Below are 25,380 nucleotides of genomic sequence, written 5' to 3' on the forward strand. Positions count from 1 at the left end.
TTCATATATTAGCGTGCTATGATATGCCCCAAGCTAACGTCATAACAGGCAATTTTCCTTTCTTTTTAGAATTAACTAATATCTCCAAGACCCTCCTACTTCAGCCATAAAGCTGAAATGGGGAATTCATCCCTGGTCAAAAAACTCCATTACCGAAATATTCTTACATCTAATTAAATCTTCGAAAACTTTTTACATCCAGGTACATCATCAGTTTCTTCAAAAAACTTGTTCATATACAAAAAGTTTTTGAGCCACTTATCTGCAGATATGGCCGATCCCCAGCAACAGAAGACTCTTGAGCAGAAATCCAAATTCTGGGGCTTGAGCACCATTGATAAAGCTTCTGTACAAATAGGCACATGTTCACTCCCAGAGTTCGTTACAATCCAGAGATATGGTCTGCATATTGTCTGCATAATCTAACCATCTTATTAGATTCCAGCTTATGATTTATCTTTAATCTTATCTATTGTTTTGTTCTATTTCTATCATTTAAATTTCTCCAGAATTCTACTGTTCATCGGCTCCCCCTTCTGCTTCTATTCCTTTCTCTCCTCTCTTCTACCTTCCAAAGTATTTAGATCAATGCTGTCTTGTTAAAATGTTTATTTTATTTTTATTTTTCCTCTAACTCTACTTTTCACTTCTCTATTACCCTCCAGGTACTTTAGTTAGATTGTGAGCCTTCGGGACAGTAAGGGAATTTTTCAAGTACCTTTCTTAATTCTAATCTTAATGTATATTTTCTGTAAACCGCTTAGAACCTAACGGATGTAGCGGTATATAAGAAATAAATTACATTACATTACATTACATTTTACTACCCTTCCTATTGTGTTTCCCTCTTAATGTTTCTCTTTCCTTTTGATTATTGTGTTTCTCCCCTCTTCCCTATTATTTTGCTAGTCTGTCTTGGTAGCTGTCTATCTGCATATTGTGAACCCCTATTTATATTAACTTTGTAATTATGTACACCGCTTAGATATTTGATCAGCGGTATATCACATTTTAAATAAATTTAAAACTTGAATTATGAGGGGTTAATTGCCAATTTGCACACATAACTTAAGGTGCCAAATACAGAACTGGGGGTAAGTAACCTGTGCTGCTGCTGCTACTAATTATTTCTCTAGTGCTACCAGATGTACACAGCACTGTACAGAGTCACAAAGAAGATAGTCCCTGCTCGAAAGAGCTTACAATCTAAACAGACAAGACAGACAAACAGGATGTCATGGATACAGTTAAGTGGAAGGGTTAATCTTCTGGCTGGGTTGGAGGGCTGAGGGGAGTCCAGGACAATCAAGCCATTGTGACATCATTGACGAGGCTGGCTCTTATTGGTGGAATGAGGCATTATGACATCACACGCTCAGCTCTGCTTCCCAAAGGCTGAAACTCTTCACACTCCTATTACGTCTATTAATTATTTCTCTAGCGCTACCAGATGTACCCAGCGCTGTACAGAGTCACAAAGAAGATAGTCCCTGCTTGAAAGAGCTTACAATCTAAACAGACAAACAGGATGTCATGGACACAGTTAAGGGGAACGGTTAATCTTCTGGCTAGGTTAGAGGGCAGAGGAGAAGGGTTAAGGATTGAAGGCTATATCTAAAAGGTGGGTTTTCAGTCTGCTTTTAAACAAGGACGCCTATGCGTCCCCCCCGGAAGATCCCTGCTCACAGAAACTGCCCACAAACGATCCTACAGCCACTTCATTCCACACCTCTGGAACCAACTTCCCCCCCAACTTAGACAACAGAACTCATTATTAACATTCCGTAAATCGGTAAAGACCCTCCTCTTCAATTAAAGATCTCCTCTGTCTCTCCCCCCCTTAGGCCCCACCCTCCACTCTCCTATCTCCTTCCCGAAATTCCAGTATGACCCTCTCTTACTCTACCCACTAACAAATTGCACCTATACGCTTATAACTTTACTTAAACTACTGTATTTCCCCCTTCTCTCTCTCTGCTTAATCTCCCTGTATTTAATTCTCTCCAAAAACTATAAATCCAATCACTAAACCTGTTGTACCACTTATATGTCTAGTTACTCCGCACTGTGTGTGTTCATTTGTAAACCGTTCTGAGCTATTGGGAGGACGGGATAAAAATCTAAATAAATAAATAAATAAATAAATAAATAAATAAGATAAGGGGCTTGGTGGACAAACTCGGGTAATTTATTCCAGGCATAGGGGGCAAAAGAACAAAGTCTGGAATTGGCAGTGGAGGAGATGGGTACAGCTAAGAGTGGCTTATCTGAGGAACAGAGTTCTCTTGGAGGTATAGAAGGAGAGAGAAGAGGGGAGAAACATTGAGGGGCAGCAGAATGAACACACTTGTAGGTCAGCAATAGGAGCTTGAACTGTATGCGATGGCGGATAGCAAACAGGTCAAGGCCCATTTAGACCAGGGTTTTCTCGGCCTAAATGCCTGCATCTAAATCGTACTCTATAAACTTTCACATAACTTCCATCCAGGCCCATGATCCGCACCTTAACCATACCCCCTTTTCAGATCATGCATTAGAACTGACGCATAACTTGCACAGACTTGCACCTACCAAGTTTCAAGCACAGCTTGCAATGAATGTCAATTATGAGCTGTTGATTACCAATGTGCATGCATAACTTAAGGTGTCACGTGTCAACTGTGATATACTGTCTCCACCTACTTTCCCCCCCCCTTTACGATAATGTGGTTAATGCATGGATTTGTATGCACTAACTGGAATAGCACAGTGATAAAAGTACTGGTTAGCGCATGCAAACTCAGATGGTAGCAGTAAGATGCACCTGAGTAAAAAGGGCCCCAACATGCCTTGGCACCCTAGAAGCAAGTTACAAATTACCTTCTATAGGACACAACACTCAAACCAGAAAAAAAAAGTCATCTGCTAGGTCTTTTTTAAAATCAAAGCTCCAATTACTGTTCTTTTCAAATCATTCTTAAAAATGCTGCTTGCTCTGTTCTGTTTCTGAAAAGCTGCAACATTTCAAACTATAATGCCATGCTGATTATCCATGTGAGGGTCTACACAGCTGAACAAAAATTCTTCCAAAGTTACTTAGTTGAATATGAAGTGATCACCTCCAAAATTTGCAAAGCAGAAGTAAAGAACAGAGAAAAAAAAAAAAAAATGAAGGATTTGAAGAGGTGCACATCCTTTTTTTTTTTAACATCATTGGCAAAAAGGTCATGTCTAGTCATCTTGTAAGTATCAGACGCTTCAGATGATTGGTGACATTTGATTTCTATTGGACTTCGCACTAAACTATAAATTGCAGAGCTGCCTCTTTCAGAAGAAGGATTTTCATTGCTGTTATTGCCTTGAATCAAATTGAAAAATTCACAAAATGTTCTATACAGAACCAACATTCTTTGATGTATCAAGTACAAACTGTGCAGTTTAGTGGAAAAAAAAACCAAAAACAAACAAAAACAAAACACACTTGCTCTGTTTTTTGGAATGATGACTGCCAGGCACATTAATCTGTGACATGTGACAATAACCCTGTTATTAAACAGAATTCTGGGTTAAGTCTATGACTATCCTTTGGCTTGCAGTGCCCATGACTTCAACAAATTTCATCTAAGTTGTCAACAATATTTATTTGGATATTATTTACACAGGCCCCTATGGTGCTTATTTGTTGAACTGCTGTTCATGTTTTAGAGCAGGGGTGTCCAACCTTGGCCGTCGCCAGGTCGGTCTTTCAGGATTTCCCCAATGAATATGCATGAGTTGAGCCACTGTTGTCTGGAGGATGATCCGGCATATAAACCAAAAGATTGGATTGTATGAGAGCTATTTGTATACAATGGGAACAGGGTTAACCATTAATCGTCAGTGGCACTTATCCAGTTACTGTAACTGAAAAATAATCAGTTAGGGCCAGATTCTATAAAGGGCGCCTAAGTTTGCCTACATTGTAGGCATCGCTTGGCATGGTTGTCAAGCGTCCACTAGGTGCCATTTATAGAATCACGCCTAGCAGCACCTAAGCGGACATAGGCATCACTAGTCATTCTAGACCAGACATGGGCAACTCCGGTCCTTGGGGGCCGGAATCCAATCGGGCTTTCAGGATTTCCCCAATATGCGTGAGATCTATTTGTATGCACTGCTTTCAATGCATATTCATTGGGGAAATCCTGAAAACCCGATTGGGTTCCGGCCCTCGAGGACCGGAGGTGCCCATGTCTGTTCTAGACAGAGGTGCCATTAGGCCAGTTTTTCACTCACTTAATTTGGCAACACCTATATCGGACACCTAACCATACCATACCATTCTTATGCCCCCCAGATGTCAACTGGGAATCATTGTGGTTTACATAAGATTAATAAGGTTAGCAACATAGACATTATGAATCATAATAAGACTATAAGCTGAAGACTCTTCTCTTTGGGGCAAGCACCCCATCGACAATTAGTAATGTATACGGAATGAGTCCCATAGCCAGTTTTGGGTTGAATATTGGATTTAACTGGCTATGAGCAAGCTGGCTCTGCAAAACCAGATATTCAATGGCAAAACCTAGACGGGGTCTGGCATTGAATATCTTGGTTTAACCACGGGGGATGGTCAGCCTAACATTGATCACCGCCAGCTGAATATCAGGCTGATGTTTCTATAATGGCCGACAAACATTTCTAGTCCCATTTCATAACAAAGATGTTCATATGCTGCCACAGAGACATTTATGTTTCTGTCTTGTTCTTTGAACTGTAGGCATTTATTTTCCTAAAATGGATGTTCCTGCTGTACACAGCCAGTGCTCCTTGTAACCTGGGAGGACATCAGAGTCCAGTCCTCTTTGGGGGGGGGGGGGGGTTGTCTTATTTACTTGAATTCTTGTCTGCTATTTGAATTTGTTGGTGTATGGTTTGTTCTTGTTAATAAAAACAGATTTCAACTAACTTATATTGGGGGGAGGGGGTCAGGACTGCTAGGAAGCTCGGAAAAGACACAGGTGCGAGGTTTGATAATTGGCAGTTACAATAGTGGCACGTTAAACCGGCTGGATCCGGTTTAGCAACCATCGTTAAAGGCACGGTAAGTTTTGAGAATCCAGCCCTGGGTTTTTTTTTAAATAACTGGGGTTAACAGTAAAATAAAATGTCTTAATGGTAGCCCAGATTGATAACCTTTCCCCCCCCTAGATTCCTATAATAATAATAATAACTTTATTTTTCTATACCGCCATAGTCGAACTGACTTCTAGGCGGTTCACATAGAAAGAAGGCTGGACAATCAGCGAATTACAAAATGCAAGAAGAAGGAAGTTACATCATGAATTGGAGAAGCATGGGGGAAGAATACATGAGAGAAGAAAGATGTTACATAATACAATGGGGTTAAAAGGGGAAGAAAAGAAAAAAAAAAAAAAAACCTGAGAGAGGTAATCTGATTATGCAAGGAATTTGCCAAATAGAACGGTTTTAATTGATTTTCGGAATGTGTTGTAGGTCTGTCTGGCATTATTTATGTGGTTCATGGGTGTGGCTGCAGATAACAAACACTAAAGCCCCTTTTGTGTACCAGCAGTATAAAGGGCTCTTTTGGGGGGTTTTTTAATCACAAAGAAGCTCGGAATATAAATTATAAAATCCATTTCAACTTGAGTTTAAATTCGACAATATCTAGTGATATGGAGGTACTTGAATGTCCATACAATTTTACATCCCAGCTGCTACTTTCCTGGTAATCCTTTCCATGCTCGGAAGGAAGCTCTGTATATTGGGAGCTAATGTTGAAAAGCCTCTGCTTCATTCTCCTAAGCGATGGGGGGAACAGAACTGCAGGTGAAAAGCAAAGTTGCCAAAAAGCAGACTGGGTTTCTCCAAGTTAAAAAGCTTCAATTAACCTCCTGTTGCACTTACAATTAACTGAATTGCTAACCTTATTGTAAAAAGGAGAAACAGAATGGTGCTCACGCTGGAGGCACAGAAAAGGAATGAAAATGGAAGTAATTGAATTAGCTGTCTGAGGGTATCAGCGATACACCGCCAGCGAAGATTTTGGCAGTGTTTGTATGTGGACTATGGCATGATGGGAGTTCTTGGGCACTCTATAGACTTAGAAAAAAATATTCCCCAGTGGGAAAAACATGTAACTTATGTCTGCAAAAAAAAAAAAATAATAATAATAATAACAGTTTATATACCGCAATACCGTTAAGTTCTATGCGGTTTACAGAAGATTAGTGGAGTACAAGTTGAATTGACGTACAAGTTGAGTTAACTTAACGGATGTGGGAACAATAGGGAGAAAGGGCAAGAGAGGGGAAGGAGGGAAGTGGGTCAGCTGTCTAGGTATTTCAGGAATAGGTGAGCTTTGAATTCTATTTGAAAATCTCTACTGGTCATGCAGTTTCCACATGGGGAATGTGATTTCTGCTAATTACTACTTCTACTACTATGAACTATTTCTATAGTGCCACTACCAGATGCACGCAACACTGTCCAGAGTCACAAAGAGTAAGAAAACTGTCCCTGCTCGAAAGAGCTTACAATCTAAACAGGCAAGACAGACAAACAGGATGTCAAGGATACAGTTAAGGGGAACAGTTAATCAGCTGGCTGGATTGGAGGGCAGAGAGGAGTACAGGACAATCAAGCCATTGTGACATCACTGATGAGGTTGGCTCTTATTGGTGGAATGAGGCATTATGATATCAGAAGCTCAGCTCTGCTTCCCAAAGACAAACAGGATGTCATGGATACAGTTAAGGGGAACAGTTAATCAGCTGGCTGGATTGAAGGGCAGAGAGGAGTACAGGACAATCAAGCCATTGTGACATCACTGATGAGGTTGGCTCTTATTGGTGGAATGAGGCATTATGATATCAGAAGCTCAGCTCTGCTTCCCAAAGACAAACAGGATGTCATGGATACAGTTAAGGGGAACAGTTAATCAGCTGGCTGGATTGAAGGGCAGAGAGGAGTACAGGACAATCAAGCCATTGTGACATCACTGATGAGGTTGGCTCTTATTGGTGGAATGAGGCATTATGATATCAGAAGCTCAGCTCTGCTTCCCAAAGACAAACAGGATGTCATGGATACAGTTAAGGGGAACGGTTAATCAGCGGGCTGGGTTGGAGTAGGGTTAAGGGCAGAGGAGTAGGGTTAAGGATTGAAAGCTATATCAAAAAGGTGGGTTTTCAGTCTGCTTTTAAACAAGGGAAGGGGCTCGACAGACAAACTCGGGTAATTTATTCCAGGCATAGGGGGCAGCTAGATGAAAGGAACGAAGCCTGGAATTGGCAGTGGAGGAGAAATGTAACATTAAGAGTGACTTATCTGAGGAACGGAGTTCTCTGGGAGGTGCATAAGGAGAGATATTGAGGGGCGGCAGAATGAACACACTTGTAGGTCAGCAATAAGATCTTGAACAGTATGCGATGGCGGATAGGGAGCCAGTGAAGTGACTTAAGGAGGTGGGTGACATGAGCGTAGCGAGGTTGGTAGAAGATGAGTCGCGTAGCAGAGTTTTGCACAGATTGCAAGGGGGAGAGGCGACACTGCAGGAGACCAGTTAGGAGTAGATTGCAGTCATCTAAGCATGTGGTTACGAGAGCTTGGACAAGGGTCCGGGTAGTGTGCTCAAGAGAGGAAGGGGTGAATTTTGGCGATATTGAAGAGATAGATGCGACAAGTCTTAACAGCTTGTTGGATATACATAGAAAATGAGAGGCCAGAATTGAAGACGACTCCAAGGTTGCGAGCAGAGGAGACTGGAACAATGGGAATGCTAACAAAATGGCAAAGACAGGTCAGAATCATGCATGTGTATTTATACCACATGCTATGAGTTTGGGTAGGTTGATTCATAAGTCATGGCAACTATTTATTTTTCTGTCAAAAAATACACCAACACTGGAAATCTAATATACACATTTGAAATTGTGTGTTATGGCATTGTGCAACAGTTCTGGACATTTCTCCTGAACTGCACAATGCAGGTGGTACTGCAGAAATGACTTGTAATACTGTGCATTCACCGTTGTGTCCCTCACAAACTGGATGACACACAAAACAACCTGGGAGACTACTTTGAAGGATGTTAACAGTTGAACAGTTTGCACTTGTACTTTGTTGCTCATGTTGTACACTGGATGCCGTAATAAAATGATTTCAGATGTCATGTTTTATTTTTTTCCTTCTCTCTTACCAGAGACCGCTGCACTCTTCTCTCATCTGGTGTCAACATTAAGAAGTGCATGTCACACCCTTTCAAATGTATATATTGTTTATTCAAGCTTAAATACTGTACAGCAGGGGTCTCCAACGTCCCTCCTTGAGGGCCAAATCCAGTCAGGTTTTCAGGATTTCCCCAATGAATATGCATGAGATCTATGTGCATGCACTGCTTTCAATGCATATTCGTTGGGGAAATCCTGAAAACCCGACTGGATTCGGCCCTCGAGGAGGGACTTTGGAGACCCCTGCTGTACAGCTACTAATGACTGGAACAGTCAAATCTGAGCAGTTTACATTAGCTTTCCAATGGTGTCACAAAGCATGGGCTTCTGTAGTGGCGTAGCAAACCAGAGCTAATTACATGGGCTGTTGACATGGTGTTAAAATGCATCCTCCTGAACTCATCTCTTATCACATTCACCCTGTCATGCCTATCCACACAGCCCATCTCAAACCATATATAAACCAAGTGATGGCTCGATTGCCCTGTACTTGGCTCACTTTTGATTTCTAGAGTGGCACAGTGGTTAAAATTACAGCCTCAGCACTCTTGAATGCGCTATTCCATGCAGGAGATACATGTGGGACAAAGTATCACTTCACTGGTTAAAAAACTAAAAGGTTTAACAAAAGCAACTTAGCAACTTTGTCCTTGCAAGAAAATAGCCTTGAAGCATTCATTTGAGTTATGGAAACCAGGAGCTTTCTCTATCAAGGGAAATATTTGAAAACCATGTACTGTATTCTCAGATGTGATTTATAGCCGTGATTGTGAGATTTTCATTTACTGTATGTTATCGATTGAGTCCAGTAAACATTTTACAGCTCTTCAGAAGGGGGAGACCACAATAGGGACCTAACAAAAATAATCAAAGAAGCCTGGAGACACAATAATACGCCTGAGTCTGGGGAAGGTGGCTGGCAAATAGTGAACTAAGCCCTTTGAGGTGATGCACAGAGAACCAGGCACTGTCAAAGCAGGAAAGAGAGAGACTTACGTTGATATCTTCCAAATCAAAAATGTTGAGTGCAACTCCATTCCGTTTCCAGATGATGGGAGGCCTCAGAAATCCATGGATGGCACAAGTTAGAACAGCACTCAGCCCCACGGTTACTGTGATTGTTGTGACATTTTCCTCCTTAGGCAACATTAGTTGAACAACTTCTGGAAAAAAAAAAACAAAGTAACAATTATGTTTAACTAAATAAAGAAATACTGAAGGGAATAGACTTAGTAGACAAGGACAGGTTGTCCACCCTCTCCAAGGTAGAGAGAACGAGAGGGCACTCTCTAAAGTTAAAAGGGGATAGATTCCGTACAAACGTAAGGAAGTTCTTCTTCACCCAGAGAGTGGTGGAAAACTGGAACGCTCTTCCGGAGTCTGTTATAGGGGGAAACACCCTCCAGGGATGTCATAGGGGAAAACACCCTCCAGGGATTCAAGACAAAGTTAGACAAGTTCCTGCTGAACCGAAACATACTCAGGTAGGGCTGGTCTCAGTTAGGGCGCTGGTCTTTGACCTGAGGGCCACCGCGTGAGCGGACTGCTGGGCACGATGGACCACTGGTCTGACCCAGCAGCGGCAGTTCTTATGTTATAAGAATAGCCTTACAGGGACAGACCAATGGTCCATCAAACCCAGCAGCTCATTCATATTTTGCCTGTGGCTCACCCCTCCTTTTATATAACCACAAAAATGGTGCACTGAATGCTCCATGATGCTGCAGATGCTCATATGATATAACTGGTATACTAATAGTTAAGAGATAAATAAAAATAAAACAGTGGTGCTCCTTTGGGAGGAAGAGCCTGGCCAGCAGCCTGGACTCCCCCTCTGTAAAACTGGGCTGCCTCCTGCATGCCATTTTACTGCATACAGGGGGCCCATTATATTCTGTAGACGCCTTAGCATTTAGCATGTGCTAAATCAGTTACCACACCTTAATAAAAGGATCCCATAATTTTGATGTAATTAAACAATATAAAATCATTCTAACAATATCATAACGCCAAAACTCACTAATGTCATAGACGCCATCAGGACGTCTATGCGATGCCTAAAAGGTGATTCTACAAAGCATGCACAAAACGCCACTCAATTCTATAAAGGATGTCTAACAATGTAGACACACTTAAATTTGCTGAGCGTGATTGTGCGTCTGTACCAGGGGTGTCAAAGTCTCTCCTCGAGGGCCGCAATCCAGTCGGGTTTTCAGGATTTCCCCAATGAATATGCATGAGATCTATTAGCATACATTGAAAGCAGCGCATGCAAATAGATCTCATGCATATTCATTGGGGAAATCCTGAAAACCTGACTGGATCGTGGCCCTCGAGGAGGGATTTTGACACCCCTGGTCTATACATAATAGAATCGCGCCGAGTGTTGTATTGGTGGACATCTAAACGACTCCTAATTTTTAGGCGTCATTTATAGAATTTTCCCCTCAGCCTGTTGCGAATTTTGAACATCCCAACTTGAATATCCCTTTCTGACCTCAATGATATACCAAACTGAGCTTCTTATATCAAAGCCAATACAATAAAACAGCGAGCCTTGGCTGATTCCTTGTTATGCTGTCGGCTCTTTCTGCTTTATACAATCTTAAAAGATGACTATGATTACAAATGGTCCATTGCCCTGCCAGTAGAAAGCGTCTGCCCAAGTAGACAATAAGGGTAATTTTCCAAGCCATTTATGTGAGTAAAATGCATTTTACCAGCATAAATTGGTCATCTGAAAATTACCCTCCCTCAAAGAGGTGAAAAGTATACGTATGTGCTGTTCTGGGGGGGATTTCTTCCTCCTAGTTTTCTAAACTGTAATATACAGGGGTTTGGATATATCTGTATTAGCTAAGGTTTCAAAATGAAATCTCTGGGCCAGCACATTTTAATTCTCAAAAGACCTCGCTCCATTTGAAGGATTAACAGCCTGCCAGCTTTATTTTCTTCTTTACATAAAGCAGGTTTCTTTCCATCCCAAGGTTGGCAGAAAACTATCAGAGAGCGTGACCAGGGACTTGATGAAGGGAGAGCAGCGCTCAAAAGCAAGCCGCAAATGCATTAAGTTAGTCCACTACAAAGGTGACACCTATAACTCATTTGCTGACCTATATTTCTACCCAAATAACTAAACTTAACTGTGAGCAGTGTCCTAGGTGTCAAAATTGCTTTATTAAACAACCTGTTTATCATTATAGCGAACCTGGCATCTGCCAGTTCTGCAGTTATACTCTAAAATTTTTCAAAGGTGTTGGAGAGTAGATGTCAGGTTTCTATTTCATCAATAACGTGGCTGCCACCGCCATCAGTAAACACCACTCATCTCTCTTCATTATCAGGAAAAAGAGCCTCTGCTTTTGAGACTAAAATGCTATTTGAGTCAATATTCTTCAGCCTTTGGTAGTCGGTGTCTGTTTTTTGAAATGCTGGTCACAACATCTATAAAAAGTCTAAATATTCAGCGCCAGTGTCTGGAGAGTGGTCGGTGTTAAATATCCAGATACAGTAGACTCTCTGTTAACCAGAGCTCAATTAAACAGAGCTCTCAAGCAACCAGAAAAAAGAGATATAAGAATTACTGTAATACTTTAAATGATAATGAAATCAATTTCTGGTGGAAATTTAAGTGTAAACTTGGCACGCCACCCCTTTGCCTACCACATGTCTGGTAGTTTGTCTGGAACAGTTTATGGTAAGACACAGTATGGGGTATAGTATTAGTTAGGCCTATTTTTAATAGTAACTCTCAAGCAACCAGAAACTACATTTATCTGGCTTCTACCAATCTCCATGGCTGCTGGTTAACGGAGAGTCTACTGTAGTTAACCGGAAAAAGCAAGGGAAGCCTATTTGCCATTCTAACCTTAGAGCCCTTTTACTAAACTTCATTAAGTTTCAAGTTTATTGGTTTTTAATATACCAACCATCAAACAAATATCTGGACGGTTTACAATAAATCTAAAAAGAGATAAAAGTAAGATAAAATATTAGGTATTAAAAATAAATAAGTGAACATAAATAACATAGACTGGACAGACTTGAAAGTGAGGGTAAAGGGAAGGGAAGGGAAAAGTTACATGTTGAAGAAGAAATGGAGACAGTGGGAAAGGGGAAAGAACATATAGGATGGGTCGCTTTATCAAAGCGGTTGGTTGTGATTAGAAAAGGAAAAGAGAGAGAGAATAGAACGGGAAGAAAAAAAAAAAGGGGGGGAATAAGAAAAAAAAAAGGGAGAGTTAAGATAAGTCTAAAAAAATAAAAATAAAAAAAAAAGGAGAATAAGAAAAAAAAAAAAAAATTCATTATATACTTAGGGGTAGATTCGGTATAAAGTGCCCAAGATTGGGCTCTGGGATGATATGTACTAAGCACAAATTCCATAAAGGCACTTTTGAATGGAATTGTCGTCATGGAATAACAGTGTAATTTACTTTTCTACCTAACATTAGTTGCAAGATTGAAGGGAAATGCTAATTTGTACGGACAAGGTAAAAGCAAAGAAAAACTGTGGAAACGATGATCTCAATGACCAGTTTATTGTTCAAATATAAAAATCTTCACAAGTAAAAGCGATACATGTGTTTGATACATCCAGATAATACACAGATAAAAGTCTGACATGGACCCAATAAAAGGGATCTGGGTGTCATCGTAGACAATACAATGAAATCTTTTGCCCAATGTATGGCGGTGGCCATAAAAGCAAATAGGATGCTAGGAATTATAAAAAAAAAAAAAAAAAAAAAAAAGAAAAAGGGATGGTTAACAAGACTAAGAATGTTGTAATGCCCCTGTGTCGCTCCATGGTGCGACCTCATCAAGAAAGATAGAGTGGCACTAGAAAAGGTTCAAAGAAGAGCGACCAAGATGGTAAAAGGGATGGAACTCCTCTCATATGAGGAAAGACTAAAATGGTTAGGGCTCTTCAGCTTGGAAAAGAGACAGCTGAGGGGAGATATGACTTGAAGTCTACAAAATCCTGAGTGGATAGATTTTTCATTCCATCAAAAGTTGCAAAGACTAGGGGGACACTCAATGAAGTTACAGGTAAATACTTGATTTTTTTTTTTTCTCTCAGAGAATAGTTAAGCTCTGGAACACATTGCCAGAGGATGTGGTAAAAGTGGATAGCGTAGCTGGTTTTAAGAAAGGTTTGGACAAGTTCCTGGAGGAAAAGTCCATAATCTGTTATTGAGAAAGACACGGGGGAAACCACTGCTTATCCTGGATTGATAGCATGGAATATTGCTACACCTTGGGTTTTGGCCAGGTGCTGATGACCTGGATTGGCCACCATGGAAATAGGCTACTTGGCTTATTGGTCTGGCCTAGTGAGGTTATTCTTATGTTCTTCCGGGGTCCGATCTGGTTGAGCCACAATAGATAAAAATGGTAAATCGCAATCCAAAATACTGTGTGATGAGGTCAGGACCGCAGCCGGTACAGTTCTGGCGACCTCATCACACAGTATTTTGAATGCGATTTAGCATGTATATACTAAATATATGATAAAGTGAGTTAAAAACAGATACGAGTACAGAAACCGCTAACATGATACAAAATGGGTGGAGAGAATAAGTTTACGTTGCTGTTATAAAAAGAAAGAGAGGGGGAAGGAACAAAAGGAAATGGGAAGAAGAAAATTTTCCTGATTACTATCGACAAAGAGATCCTCATATATTGAATGCGTCTTTGAACAGAAATGTTTTAAGATATGATTTGAATTTGTATCAACATGTATTTTTTAGTGTGGTCAACATTTTGCTGGAAAATCAGCCCAAAACACATCCCCAGAAGTGCCTCCAATGACACCAACTAAAAGGAGGAAAGGCAGGAGAGGGGAGATATGATAGAGATGTTTAAATCCAATATTTGAAAAAAAAAAAAAAAAAAAGGTCACTCACCAGCAGTGGGTCCAATATCTCATATCCAACATTCACATAAAAAGGTGGAGAAAAAGCCTCAGTTATATATCACGTAGCAATCATTGATGATTTTTAGGCTAGCGTTATTTTTATCATTGGCAAAAAAAACTCACACCAAAAAGAATGTAGGGATCCAGAGAGCTTCAAACCTCACTACTGTGCACAGTAGAAAAAACTTTTTATATATATGTTCATAAATATTTTTATAAATATCAAAAAAGGCCTATATTCAAAAAGGCATAGGCTTGCCTTGATATAAAATGCCTTTTTGGATATAGGCCTGAGATTATCAAGATAGGTTCCAATCAACAACGGAGAAAAGGCCTCAGTTCTTTTAGGGATACTTGTCACCTGGAAAACTCTATGCTAGCTATAAAGCTACCATAGGAAAAAAAAACCATCCTTGTTCTACAAAAACTCCGTATAATAATTATCAGTCCATTGCTTTAACACCACTTTTGTAGAAAAACTTTATATCAAAAACAGGAAACCAACACTTATCTTTGAATGTATTCTGTCCTCTGGATGTGGTAAAAATGTTAGCAGTTCACAATCTTACTCTCCCAGTGCTGCTGGAAGAGAACTATAGAATTCCCGACAGGTCCTGTTTCGCGTTTACTGCTGCATCAGGGGACGTTATTGAAAAAAACGAGCTACAGCTTCAATGATTCTCTTCCATAAAGTTCTTTGACATCACAATGTGTGTTTACATCACAGGTGTAAACAGCCTTAACCAATAGGGAGAGGAGGAGTTAGTGGTTGCTGCGGATGGGCAGACTGGATGGGCCATTTGTCCTTTATCTGCCATGTTACAATGTTTCTATAACTATAAAGTTCTATGACATCATAATGCAGGTATAAAGGGCCTTAGCCAATAGGGAGAGGAGGAGATAGTGGATGCTGCAGATGGGCTATTTGACTTTTGTCTGCCATCATGTTTCTATGTGGCACCCTATACCCTTTTAACTGCAGTGGGGAATGCAATTTTCAAATCAGCAATTTATCCAAGAGAAACTGAAAATTGCCTTCTTAAAATGCAGGGCAGTGACTACTTCAGCTTTATCAGGAGAGATCTCTAATTTAAACTAAATTCTTTCAGGAGATTTACCTATATTATTGTTTTAGTTCTGAATTCGTTCTACACTTTTACTCAGACTTATTTCCAGGGATGTTAAATTAGCTCATATATCCCCGCTATGCATGTTAATCTAGGTGGATATTGTGTATGGGGCTTTTTTTTTTTAATCTTGGAAATCAGTCCTTTCTATCATTTACAGTCTGCCAGTGGCAATCATAATTTCAGAATGAAGACATCTGTAATTGAGGTCACTAGAAAAAGCAGTCAGGAATGGTCATACGTAGAGCAAAACCTATTGATTTAGCAGGGCTTGGAGATAAGTTACACAGCTGATGTAGCTGCTTTTCTCGGGCTCTTGTACGTAAAGCAAGTTATTTGACATGATTTTGAAAATGATGGTTGCTGATCTTTAATTAGATCTTCCCCACTGCAAGACTTATAAGCATATTTTTCACTCTTAATAGGCAATCTATAGATGCAGTGCCAGCCTTTCCTTCTAGACAGTGGTGTTTATCCTGTGCATTTGTTGGATTTGCCACACAGCACCACTGAGGTCTAGGGATCTATTCAAGTTTCAAGTTTAATTAAAATTTGATTAAAAAAACATAAAATTTTCTAAGCGATGTACATAATAATAAAAACGGGGGGTATGAAGCAAACACAAAATCCAAACAGGACAAACTTTGGACAACTAACAGGAACAAGGGAAAAGAAGGGAAGAACTACAATAATAACTTTAATAATAATAACTTTATTCTTCTATACCGCCACAATCTTGCGACTTCTAGGTGGTTTACAATCAAGGAAGCTGAACGTAAAGATGTATGTATTTTTTTTCATTCAGAATACCGCGCCCTGAAGTGGCCATTTTCAGACGGAACATGCACAGCGGCATAAAGAGTATGTGAATAACTTTATAAGCGAGGAGGTTATCATCTTCCCTTTGGATGTAATTTAAGCAGACATTCGATAGTTTGTAACGATGTATATATTTTTTTCATTCAGAATACCGCGCCCTGAAGCAGTCATTGACATGCACGTCACCATGAAGAGTATGTGAATAGCTTTATAGGTGGGGAGCGTAGTATCTTCACTTTTCACACTGCATGTGATTTAAGCTTTTAGACATTCGATAGTTTGTAAAGATGTATATATATTTTTTTTAATTCAGTATACCATGCCCTGAAGCAGCCATTTTGAGTTGGAATATGCACGTCGGCATGAAGAGTATGTGAATAAGTTTATAAGTGAGGAGGTTAGTATCTTCCCTTCTCGCTTTGCATGTGATTTAAGTAGTTAGACATTCGATAGTTTGTAACGATGTATGTATGTTTTTTCATTCAGAATTCTGCGCCCTGAAGCAGCCATTTGCAGGCGGAACATGCACGTTACCATAAAGAGTATGTGAACAAGTTTATAAATGAGATTTTAGTATCTTCACTTTTCACTGTACATGTGACTTAAGCAGACATTTGATAGTTTGTAACGATGTATATATTTTTTTTCATTCAGAATACCGTGCCCTGAAGAAGCTATTTTGAGGCGGAACATGCACGTCGGCATGAAGAGTATGTGAATAAGTTTGCAAGTGAGGAGGTTAGTATCTTCATTTTGCATGTAATTTAAGCAGACATTCGTCAGTTTATAACGATGTATTTATTTTTTTCATTCACAATACCGAGCCCTGAAGCAGCCATTTACGGGTGGAACATGCACGACACCATGAAGAGTATGTGAATAAGTTTATAGGTGAGGAGATTAGTATCTTCACTTTTCACTTTACATGTTATTTAAGCAGTTAGACATTCAATAGTTTGTAACGATGTATATATTTTTGGTTATCACTAAAGTGAAAGCTAGTCTGTGATTGCTGAATAAGTGTTAGACTAGTGAAATTGCTATGTTCATAGATCATAACCACAGAAAAAATGTAAATATATATATATAAGTTTAAATGAATTAAAAAAACTGAGCTGATGAGGAAGCACAGTGGCGTTTACTCTAACAGAAAAATGTTTTTATGCGAGTGTGCTGCTTCTGATGTCTCTTTAAATTATGTTTTTTTTGACCCTAGCCAACTGACATCCTTCCTGTCTGAGGCTCGACTGAAAGCAGGGACAACATGAGTACCTACTGAAGTTTGATACTTCCTAACTAATGGGTTTTCCTTATTTCTTATGTTTTCTATTTGTGTTATTAATTGCTCGCTGATTCCAATTCTTGGATTCTGTTTTGAGGACTTGAGTTAGAGTTAAGCTACTACACTTCTATTATATTCTTTAAACTTTTATTATTAGGAAAGTATTTTTCCTTTTCTGTTTAACTTTATCTTTCTGTACAAGTGGATACTTGATATATTATAAAAACTTGATAAATAAATAATTTATTTATTTTTTTTTTTTTTTTAAAGGCTCCTTATTGTAGAATTACCACCAGGGTGCCAAAAAGAAGTGGAGTACACAGTAGCATGTAAGGGGTGAGGTCCGTCCTGGGTGCTATCTTGCTAAGAGTGCGGTCCCCTCCTCCTCTCTGCCCCCCCCCCCACGACCCTCTCCTTGCCGCATGCACCCCTTGCCTTCTCCCATACCTTTTTTTACTTTCCCACGTCGGCATTGGCGCTCTCTCCGACGTCACTTCCGGGACCTGTGCCTAGGAAGTGGCGTCAAAGGGTGAGCCGATGCCGACGTGGGCATGCTGCTCATGCCAGAGAAGTTTAAAAGGTATTGGGAAAGGGAAGAGGTGCTACTCACCCATACTACACCACTGAGTACACAGAAAGAGAAGTATTAAACCCAGCCTCAAGAAGGAATCCTTGACCATGTCCTTGAGTGCCTAATGATGGATCTTGATAAAAGTACCAGGTGTCCAATCTCGTTAGGTAGTAAATTATTCTGCAGAAGGATTTAACATGAATGCTGCAAGAAGTGACATTAGAACTCCCAGGCTTTATACTCTTATGCAGAGAAAGAGATTAAAAAACAATCTTAGTGAAATAAGTTTCAAGGAGGAATATGCCATTCGTCTTCAAAGAAAACTGCCAAGTCTAGCTAAAATCGGCAGTGCAATTTGAAGCAATAACAACAAAATTATATAATCAAATGGCAATTACTTTTCATTTTCCAAATTTTATATTCAGTTTGCACTTGAAATGGAAGTTCATTGTAGTTAATAGTGATGTTATTAGTCACATAAATTATATATCATTGTTCATGTTCCTTCTTTTGTGGTCAGACCATTCAGCTGACAAACCCTGCACAGTCTAAGAAAAATGCTATTTAAATAGGATTTTACTGACTGGCTTTCAACCAGCTAGGTGCCTATATCACTTTAGGAGCCAGTTTGAGTCTATCCCTATAGGCTGCAAGCCCATTTTGAAAAGGAAACTTCTTGTAGGTTAGTCCTATGAAAATACTACTGTCTGACAATTCTGGTCTCCCATTTTGGTACCTACATTTCTACCTGCTTGGAAGTACAATAGTTGACAAAAGTACACAGGGGTTTTTTTTTTTTTTTTGGGGGGGGGGAAATCAGCATACCTTTCTTTCTTCCTCCGCCCCATTTTGTGGAAGGATAAAGGCATGCACAACAGCTGCCTAGGAAGGGGACAATTTTCAAAGACAATGTTTTGCATACTTTGCTGTTTCTAATTTTCAGACAAATACATGTCACTAAGTTACGCTCTGAACATTTGCTGAAGATATGCACTTTGAAAGTTCCTATACAATATGCAACTTTTCTCACAGTCTGAAAATTGCCCCTTACAGGACTCAACTATGAGAGCCAAAAAAAAAAACACCCCAGTGTGCTAAGCATTAGCTTATAAAAGGCACTCAAAATTGAGACAAAAAAAATGGCAAGCAAGATGTCATAAAACAACCACAGGGTACATTTATTAATACAGAAGTCCAAGTATGTTTACTTGATAGAACACAAGGTTAAAGTCCCGACTAGGATCCCAGTTTTAGCTATCTGGAATGCCTTCTTCAGGGGACTAATCAAGTAAACTAGTACTGGCTTGAGGATACGGAAACAACATACAGAGTAACTTGGTGCGCACGGGATTTGTAGTACTAGTACTAGTAGTACTACTAGTACTACTACTACTACTACTAGTAGTAGTAGTAGTAGTAGTACTACTACTACTAGTAGTAGTAGTAGTAGTAGTAGCAGCAGCAGCGGTCTAGTGGTCTAGTAGTAGTAGCCTTAGCATCCTGAGCTTGCGAGTTCAATTCCTGCTTCAGCTCCTTGTAACTATGGGCAAGTCATTTGATACTTCATTGCCCCAGCTACAACCTAAGTACCTGTCTAAATTATGTAAACCACTGAGTAAACCACACAGAAAAAGCAGTATACAAGTCCCATCCCTTTACCCTTTTACTACTACTTATTTCTGTAGTGCTACTAGACATGCACAACACAATGCGTCAAGCATGGAACAGAAAGTACTCTCTCAAAAGAACTTACAATCTAGTTATGACGGAAACTGGACAAATGATGCATCTATACACAGCGATCAGATGGGGAATTACAGAGGGAACGCAAGCCAGATGGGTTGGAGTTAGGAATTGAAAGCAGCTTGAAAGACGTGAGCTTTGAGCATGGATTTGAATACCGCCAGAGATGGAGCTCGGCGTACTGAATTCCAGCATAATAACACCCGTCTTATTAGCATAATTGTTGATACATTTATCTTATGTGCCTGTAACCAATGATAGCCAGGAAGTATACTGTAGAGTATTTTACGATAATAAATAACACAGTGATTTTAACAAAGTTAAAATTTAGCCATGAAAGTATATTGTATTCCGCTGTGGTTCAATGATTTTTTTCATATTTATTAATAATAAATTGCATTCGCTGCACAAAACAACAAGGTGCCTAATATATACATTGATAGCAGTAGGGAATATTTGTTCAAATAAAATATACTAGGTATAAGCAATAGAAGATTACTCATCCTGTCTCAGAGGCACATGAATAAATCTAACTTGTGCAGCTTAATTATCTCATCTCCAGAGAACGATGCGATACATTCATTATACAAATAGATGTAAGTACACTGGTTTTGGAGAATAGATTGCAGTAATGTATTTGTTTGGGTTTTAAATCCCTCGGTCCCAAGCATCCAAAGACCGATGCTCATCCGCTTAATTTTTGATGAGGCATTTCCTGTGTTGGATCAACAGTACCTTGTACAGATTGTGAAGGTCACCGGTTCTTTACTTTCTAAAATAGCAACCCTAATGGCTTCTACACTTTCTTCCGACGTCTCTGTGCTCCTAAGACTTAGTAAGGGCATGGCGTACGGACCTTCTTGCATGTGAGTCAGTCATGACTAAAGTTTTCAAACACTGCCTCATTTAAGGAAAATGATATTTCATTAGCAGGAACATTGATTTCAACTACAAAATATCCAATTAGCATACTGCCTATGCATACATAGGAAGTTATTTTAGATTCATCTTTGGAACGGCATTTACACTTGTAGATATTTAAATGGAGATTTCAGAAAGCTGCGGTTTTACACATGGAGATCCTTATCACAGAGATTTCAAAGGGGTGTGGTGGGGGCATGGAGCGGGACATGGTTTGTGCATGGCTGAGGCAGGCCAAAAACTTATAGATAGAAGGATAAAGGGGATTAAAGGGTTTTAGACAAGGATCACCTTATAGGTCATGGACCTGATGGTCCGCCGCGGGAGCGGACTGCTGGGCGAGATGGACCTCTGGTCTGACCCCGCGGAGGCAACTTCTTATGTTCCTCATTTTTTCTACATATATATTTGTTAAATGGCTTATCCTGCTGTGCATGGCATGCTAACAATTACACATGCACTTCTGTACATCTTATATGTATTTTACAAAGGGCTCTGCATTAGTAGAACCTTTTGTAAAATATTTCCAAACTAAGCATGCTCTAACCTGGATTCTATGTAACATGAGCATTATAGAGTAATAACATCTTAAAGCCAAAACCTGTCAAAAAAAAAAAGTAAAGAATGGATCTAGTGGTAAGATCCAGTATACAAGCTTCTATCTGAAGCTCATTGTGTGACTTCAACCAAACTTTGTTGCCTTTTTACTAAAGGGTGTTAAGCTCTTAAAGCATGCTTAGCACGTGCCAACAGACAACTACAGAAACACATTTAAAGTGTTTTGTGGTATTTCGCCTGTTGGCGCATGGTAACCCTGAATTTTACCAATTTTTGAAAAAGATTTTTCTGAGGGGGAAGTAATGGGTGGGAAGTGGGCATTCCTCCGTTATCTAGCTAGTGCATTATGATCAGTGTTTGCTAACTGGATTAACCACAGAGCTGACATAGGAGCACTTAACCCCTCCTAAAGAGTCAAATCTCTGTCCAGTTCTTCTGTTTTAGTCAGCTATACCAGGGTGGATAAAAGTGCCATCTCCACTTTCCATGACCATCCACAGGGATTTTTATTTTCTCATATTACAGTGTTCTCAAACCCGCCTCGGAGATTTGCATGCATGCCTGGCTCCAGATTTCCCCCAAGACTCTCCAGCAAGATCCAAGTGTGAGGGATTGGATCAGGGGTCTCCAAAGTCCCTCCTCGAGGGCCGAATCCAGTCGGGTTTTCAGGATTTCCCCAATGAACCTGCATTGAAAGCAGTGCATGCACATAGATCTCTTGCATATTCTTTGGGGAAATTCTGAAAACCCGCCTGGATTCGGCCCTCAAGGAGGGACTTTGGAGACCCCTGGATTGGATGATACCTGCTGTATCAAGGCTGTGTGGCTGCCTTTTTATGCAGCTAGGGCTGGGGCATGTTGTGGCCACACCCAGCAAAGTTGTCTTTCTAGGTCTGTATGGGGGAGTTTTCTTTCTAAAAGGGCAGCTAAACCCTAAAATAATTATGTTGCTTAGCATTTGTAAAACCTAGGCTAAGTCCATCTGCACATTCTTTTAATGACAGAAGTTCAGCAGTTAATAGCATTACATTATGTGTTTTCCCATTTTCAATGTTTATTTTACTGTTAGTCCACAGCAAGGCTCCCAACATTTCAAGCCATTAAGTTTTTCCCAAAGCATCTTTGCCTTACTTTCACAGGGTACCAGATGGCTCAAAATGTCAGTGTTCTCCTCTAAAACAGAAATTGAATATAATAAAGTGCTACCTAATAACTCAGAGCTAGAATTCTACCAGAAGGGCATGTTGCTTGAGGTAATATGAATTGTAGCACTGCTTACAGCATATCATGCACTGCTGACAATATAAGGTGGTTTACGAGGGTTCACACAATACATATTGGGAGCGATTTTCATTAAGCTGGCTGTAACAGACAGCCTGGTGTGGCAAGCTGGCCTGGATTTCCTGGAGAGGTCAGCAGATAAAAACACACTGTTTTTAAACATGCTGTTTATTTCTTTTAAGTTTGCCTCTCACATTACAAATAAGGTTTTCCTTCCCTCAGCCAAATGCTGCCTCTGCTCAGGACCTCTTTCTCTTGGGATCTCCGTCTTCGGGACCTCTCCCAGCTGACTCAAGCCTGGGCAGAAATACTCCTCCCTGAGTCCCGCTTCTCTGACTCAGCACTGAGCGGTGGGACGCAAGGCCCTCTGGGACCTGTAGTCTTTCCCAGAGGCACGATACCCTCTGCTGCCCAGTGGCATAATAGCAGTCCTAGAGAGGGAAAATCCCTCAATCTGTCACACAGGCTTAGTGGCAAGATTCAAATGCAAGTTTATTAGTATTTTTACACCATCTTTTGCATTTCTAAACAAAATAGCCTGGGGGTGTTACCTGCAATGAATGCCAGTTACAACGTTAAACAGAATGGCTAGGCTGACTAGATGGATCATTTAACTCTTCAACTAAAACCATTTATTAAAATGCCACCCCCTCCCCTCGAATCCAACAGGATGCCTGAGGTGGTTTATAATTAATAAAAAGAACAAAAAATATACAGTATAATATAACCCCCTAGTATAAAGCAGACAATAATAAACAAGATTGATTAGAGCCTGGAGCTAGAAGGCACTGTCCTACGAACACCCTACCACGCAACTTTAAGAATAGATAGCTACTCTTAAATACTTCTTTCAACCCTACATTTCACATTCGGGGTCTACAAATATCTTAACTTTATTCCTGAACATCAAATTAACCCCCTCCCCCCTCTTTTACTGAGGGCTCCTTTTACTAAGCTGCGCTAGCGGTTTTAGCGCACGCTACACGCTAACGCTCCATAGAGCTGGCGTTAGTATTTTCCACGTAGCGCAGGGGTTAGCTTGTGCTAAACACGCTAGCGCAGCTTAGTAAAAGGAGCCCTAAGCCACAGTGGAGGTTTCTACTGCAGCCCCGAACGCTAACTGCGCATAGAATTCCAATCAGCGTCGAAGCGTTAGGGCTAATTGGTGACACTTTTTTTTTTAAACTTTGAAGGTGGAGAACAGAGGTAGGGATCCAATAGTTTTTCCTTTCATTCTATGTCGTCTTTTTTTTTTTTCTTTTAAACGTTGGTGTTTGTTAAATAAATAAAAAAATAATACCGCTAAAATATAATATTGGAAAAAGAAGCCCACCCCCCTTCTAATGAAAAATTCTAAAGTTGGCTGGAATTCTTCTATTGGCTTTTCCACTCCGCTGTTTCTGACTTTACATGACTTACCTCTCGCTCTTCAGTACCATAATCGAATTGATTATTAAGGGGGAAAAATACTTGAATTAAGTAAAGATAAAAGTTCTCCTCACAAATGAAATCCACATGAAACATTTTCATGCACAGCCCTATCGTAGTGTTCTTTTATTGCCTCTTTTTTAAAAAACTTAGGACCCCTGCAGTTAAGCCCTTTTCATGTTATTGAATAAGCTGAATTAAGTAATTCACTTTATCTCCTACTTTTCTCTTGGGAGGCGCCTAAGCTTTTAACAATAAAAGCCTTGCACCAGAATTTCAAAGACGGCACAGTGTAGGCTCTCGGTGGAGTTTGTGTCCTCAGGGAGGACCAGTGTTGAATTTAAGCTTTATGCAGTTAGCATGACAACTAATCCCAGTGGAGAAGTAACTACAGAAAATTTCAGAGGAGGGGGGGGATTTATATTTTGAGTAATCAAGATTAGATTTACATACTGTATATAAAAATAATATATGATGGCCAAATGTATTTAAAAATGTATATACCGTATATTAACTATAGAGTTTACAAAGCTTACAGTCATAAAACACAATTGCAGACCAGTACCAGTAAAACAGGAAAATGAGAAAACTTAACACAGGAAAGCGCTAATTGAGTTTTAAGCGTTTTGTTAAAATTCATCCTGCCATCAAAATATCGCAAAATTCCAGGCAACGCTTTCCAGAGTTGGGCGCCTGCCACAGACAGCATTTCTGCACCAATCCTAACGGGCGAGACTGATATCAGAAAACAGTATGAAACTGAGTTTAGAGGGTAAGATGTCGAATACCTTCTAGGCTGATAAATTTCAAAAAATCCTTGCAACAAAGCCGGGGGCAAATGATACAAAATCTGATGTACATGTTCTTCCCCCCTACTGATTGTATGTTTCAAGTTCAAGTTTATTTAATTCTTAATATATCGCCTATATAAACATTCTAAGCGATGTACATAATATAATAAAACATAGAAACATTAATATAATTTAAAAACAACAAATTTCAATAATGACTAACAAGAAAGCGGGGAAAAAGGGGACAAAGTTACAATAAGGGCATAGGAAAAAAGGGAAAAAACAAAAGGTTGGGTAAATTGTTACAAGGCACTCTTTATGAATATTAATTTAGATCAAGTAGATACGTAAAAAAAAATATTAGAGATCATAGGCGTCCCTAAACAAATAAGATTTTAAAAGTTTTTTAAAAGCTGAGGTATCATGTTCCATTCTAATATACTGAGGAAGGGAGTTCCATGATTGTGGGCCTGCTACAGTAAAGATGTCTGCTCTTCTCGTGCCGATGATTTTTAAAGAGGGGATAGTTAGTAAATTTAATTCTGATGAGCGTAAAGAGCGTTGTGGTTTGTAGGGGATTAGAGATTTTGAAATGAATTGTGGCTCGCTAGATGATAGAGTCTTAAAGATTAGAAATATAATTTTGTACAATATCCTGTGGTTAATTGGTAACCAATGTGCGTCAATCATCAGTGGGGATACATGATCAAATTTTTTTGCGTT

The 25,380-nt window shown here is 39.7% G+C and overlaps 1 protein-coding gene across 5 annotated transcripts in view; it reads right to left on the reverse strand.

The window, feature by feature from the left end:
- Positions 1 to 25,380, reverse strand: part of FSTL4 (follistatin like 4) — a 529,137-nt gene that overhangs the window by 55,986 nt on the left and 447,771 nt on the right. For all 5 annotated transcript variants that reach the window (XM_033927446.1, XM_033927449.1, XM_033927448.1 and 2 more), the window contains one exon: positions 9,213 to 9,379. In XM_033927446.1, coding sequence (XP_033783337.1) covers positions 9,213 to 9,379 — 167 coding nt within the window. The remainder of the gene's footprint in view (positions 1 to 9,212; positions 9,380 to 25,380) is intronic.

The sequence above is a fragment of the Geotrypetes seraphini genome, chromosome 18, assembly GCF_902459505.1.
Source record: "Geotrypetes seraphini chromosome 18, aGeoSer1.1, whole genome shotgun sequence".
In the NCBI taxonomy this organism is placed as follows: Eukaryota; Metazoa; Chordata; class Amphibia; order Gymnophiona; family Dermophiidae; genus Geotrypetes; species Geotrypetes seraphini.